The sequence below is a fragment of the Geospiza fortis genome, unplaced genomic scaffold, assembly GCF_000277835.1.
Source record: "Geospiza fortis unplaced genomic scaffold, GeoFor_1.0 scaffold916, whole genome shotgun sequence".
NCBI lineage: Eukaryota > Metazoa > Chordata > Aves > Passeriformes > Thraupidae > Geospiza > Geospiza fortis.
Genome location: NW_005054815.1, coordinates 41,117 through 44,987, shown reverse-complemented (window position 1 = coordinate 44,987; position 3,871 = coordinate 41,117). Strand labels below are relative to the sequence as shown.

The 3,871-nt window shown below is 52.8% G+C and overlaps 1 protein-coding gene across 1 annotated transcript in view; it reads left to right on the top strand.

The window, feature by feature from the left end:
• The first annotated feature begins 447 nt into the window (after nucleotides 1-447).
• The window catches only part of ZMAT2 (zinc finger matrin-type 2), a 9,922-nt gene continuing 6,498 nt past the window's right edge, over nucleotides 448-3,871 (top strand). Inside the window, exons 1-2 of the mRNA XM_005431211.2 lie at nucleotides 448-456; nucleotides 3,687-3,780. Of these exons, the coding sequence (XP_005431268.1) occupies nucleotides 448-456; nucleotides 3,687-3,780 (103 nt within the window). The remainder of the gene's footprint in view (nucleotides 457-3,686; nucleotides 3,781-3,871) is intronic.

Below are 3,871 nucleotides of genomic sequence, written 5' to 3'. Positions count from 1 at the left end.
GGCGGGGCCGGGGGTGCCGCGGTGACCGGGTGTGTGTGGTGTGGGAGGGGGTTCATCCCTGCCCTTTCCAGTTCTGTGTGTGGGCGGTGGGAGGTTGGGGTTCTCTTGATACCTTCGGGGCTGGGTGTGGGGCGGCCCCAGCGCGATCCCGCCCACGGTGAAGTCGTGGAGTCACCGTCCCTGGAGGCGTTTGGGACACGACAGAACGGGGCACTCGGTGCCCTGGTCCGGTTCACATGGTGGTGTTGGGTCACAGGTTGGACTCGGTGATCTCGGAGCGCTTTTCCAATCGCACTGGTTTTGTGATCCTCCCGTCCTAGGGCCAGAGCTCCGCCTGTCCCAGCCGGGACAATCTCCTGATTGAGCTGCCTCAGCCTCCGGGGTGGAGGTGCTCACCCACCTCCAGCCCTCTCAGAGGGACCCCCACGAATCTCCAGGGGCTGGGCGATGGCTCGTGTAGGTGGCCCCTTCCCTCCCCTCCCCAGGGAAAGGGTCGCTTTTTCCCTGTCCTGATGGAGAAACATCTCTGCAACTCCCTGACAGGGGGGTGCAGCCAGGTGTGGGTTGGGCTCTGCTCCCAGACAACCAGCGACAGGATGAGAGGAAACAGCCTCAAAAGTTTCAGTGGGGGAGGTTCAGGTTGGAAATTAGAAGCTTTTTCCCAGAAAGGGCTGTCCAGCCTTGGGAGGAGCTGTCCAGGGAGGTGATGGAGTCACCATTCCAGGCGGAGTTCAGGGACTGACTGGATGTGCCACTCAGTGCTCTGGACTGGGTGACAAGGTGGGGATCTCTCACTGCTTGGATTTGATGATTTTGGAGGTTTTTTCAACCTAAATGATTCTGTGAGTGTTAAAATGGGATGGGTAAGGTAGGTGCTGCAGGTGTAGCCTGACTGGAGAGCCAGGCTGTTGGAACACCTCCAGTGCCATCCCAAAGCTGTCAGCAGCACAGGGGCTGTGGTTTTGAGGGGTTTGGGCCCATCTTTTCTTCCTTGAAGTCACTTACTGGAAAGTGAGGCATTGGCAGTGCCCAGAGAAGCTGTGGCTGCCCCATCCCTGGAAGTGTCCCAGGCCAGGTATGATGCAGCAGCCTGGGATAGTGGAAAGTGTCCCTACCCTTGGCAGGGGGTGGGACTGCCTGGTCTTCAAGGTTCCTTCCAATCCACACCATTCCAGGATCGATTCCATGAAGTGGGGGAGGTCAGGAGCAGGATGCCTGCCTGTGAGGGAGGTGGTGCCTGTGGCTTGTTGTCAGCTGCCAGCTGAGAATTCCTGTTGGATTGAGCCTGGCCTGAGATTCCTGTGTTGTTTCACAGGCTTTGGTGCTGATACTGGGCACACCATTGGTGTCCATCTCCAGAGGGAGCAGGAGGCTGTGGGGCACTTCTGGTTATTAATCATTGTTATAATTTGAGAAGTATTCTCTGTCACCCAAAACAGCTCTGAAATAAAGATTCTGGGGGCTTGCAGCCCCCTTGCCTCCACCAGAGCAATTCAGAAACATCCCTTCAAATATTGTCCAACCAAGATCTTGTCACGCAGTTTAGTTTAATTCCTTTCCCCACGCCTGGATGAGGCAGATTGGTAAAAGAGCTGCAAAAGACTATTTTCCTTTTATTGCAACAGGAGAGAGAAGCAGCTAATAAACCTCCCCCTCTGCAGGCTCCCACCAGCTACGATTTGTGATAATGCCTGGCATGCAGGAGAGTCTGGAAAATACCCCCAAACGTTAATTTACACTCAGTGATATTTTCTTTTCTTTTGCTCAGGGTGGTTAATAAAACCTGTTACGACATCCTTAAAGTGCTTAAGAAGCTCTGGGAATAAATGAGAATTTTTCTACGCCTCCCCAAGGCATTTTCATCCCTATCAGTAGTTGTTCGTTCCATTTGAAGGATTGCCAGAGGAGAGAACTTTAAATGGCTGTGCTGCTGCTGTAGCTCCAAATGGGATTTGTGTCCTTTGGATTGTGATTGGATTCTTGATTTGGCTGAGAGGAGAAGGCAGTGGGGTGTGGGGTGAGGGGGGTCCTTCTCCCCCAGAGGTGTTTTTAAATACATCTTGTCCTTTCTTTAATGTGAAACTGAGAGGCTCTCCCTGCCATGCTGAGGGAAATGCAGCTCTATCCAAAGGGGGGTTATCTGCTCAGGAAACTCAGGAGCTGGCTGAGTGAAACCGTGACTGATCCCAGGTGTAGGGGGGCCTGAGCTGCGGATGGGGCAAATGCTGGGAAGAGCTTGAGCTGGGTTGGTCAGAGTGGATGTGAGTGGAATAGGAATTCCCCAATCACTTCTGCCCTCAGCATTGGGGACTGAGTGAAATTCACCCAAAAAAGTAGTCTTTGTTTTCTTCAATGCCAGCTTCCCCTGAATTCAGCCTCACCTGAATTCATCTTCATGCACATGCTGTATCCAGCTCCTGTGCTCCAGCATAGGAAAGGCATGGACCTGTTGGAGTGAGCCCAGAGGAGGCCATGGATCTGCTCCAAGGGCTGCTGCCCCTCTGCTCGGGAGACAGAGAGCTGGGGGTGTTCAGCCTGGGGGGGACAGAACACCAGTCTCTGTGCAGGGAGACCTTGGAGCCCCCTCCAGTGCCTAAAGGGGCTCCAAGAGAGCTGGAGAAGGACTTGGAACAAGGGCATGGAGTGGCAGGACAAGGGGGAATGGCTTCCCACTGCCAGAGAACAGGGTTAGATTTAATACTGGGAAGAAATTCTTCCCTCTGTGGGTGATGAGGCCCTGGCACAGGTTTGCCCAGAGAAGCTGTGACTGCCCCATCCCAGAAAGTGTTCAAGGCCAGGTTGGATGGGGCTTGGAGCAGCCTGGGTTAGTGGAAGGGGTCCCTGCCCATGGTAGGGGATGTGGAACGAGATGATCTTTAGGGTCCCTTCAACCCACACCATTCCAGGATTCTATTCAAGTATCCTGTCACTGCCAGATAGTTCTGCGAAGCTCCCAAAGGGCCAGCATGCCTTGAAGGTGTTTCTGCCCTTTCCTATGTGAAGCTGCAGGAGCAGGACAGCAAAACCTGTGGATTTTGTACAGGTGCTTCCCTGATACCTCCAAGCCCTGCCTTGACAGGGTTTCAGAGCTTGTCCTGGTTTGCTTGTACATGTGCTCGCTTGGAAATCCCACCCTGGTGCCTGTGATTTCATGGCAAGCTCGACACTTTGATGCCTGCACCACGTAGACACTACTGAGAGCAGACAGGCACAGCCTTCCCTGCTCCTGCAGGGTAATCAAACTCTCTTTAGCTCAGGCTGGGTTTTGCAGCTTCCTTGTCTGACATTGCAGCTTGGATTCTTTTGGCTTCTGGAAGAAGGAGGTGTAATCTGCTGCTGTGTTTGTCAGGGGGCACTTCCCAGCTCTGAGATCCATCAGTTTCAATTCCATTTGAGTCTGATTTTCAAGGCAAAAGCCTGGATGATCATCTCAGGAGCTGTTAAGATCAACTCATTTCTTCTTTTAGTGCTCTGAAATTATTCTAGTAGTAGCTAGAGGCATGCTGAGAGTGATTATCTTAAACCACATCCATAATTCCTGGATGGAAAACAGAGGACAGGGGGATATAATATAATTCTCCTAATTTTCTGCACTGGCCTCACAGGCCATGTGATTCCCCCTCTTTACCCCCTCAGAGGTGATCAGGCTGTGTAATAAATGGTAATGAACTCTGTTTCCCTCCCAGACCAAGAACCTGGACTTCCGCAGGAAGTGGGACAAGGATGAGTATGAGAAACTCGCAGAGAAGCGGCTCACGGAGGAGAGGGAGAAGAAAGATGGTGAGCAGTGTGCTGGGTTGGCACTGAGGCTCCCAAACCCTTGGAATTTGGGAGGGACAGAGCTGTGAGAAGTTGAATCCTAAAGGGAAAG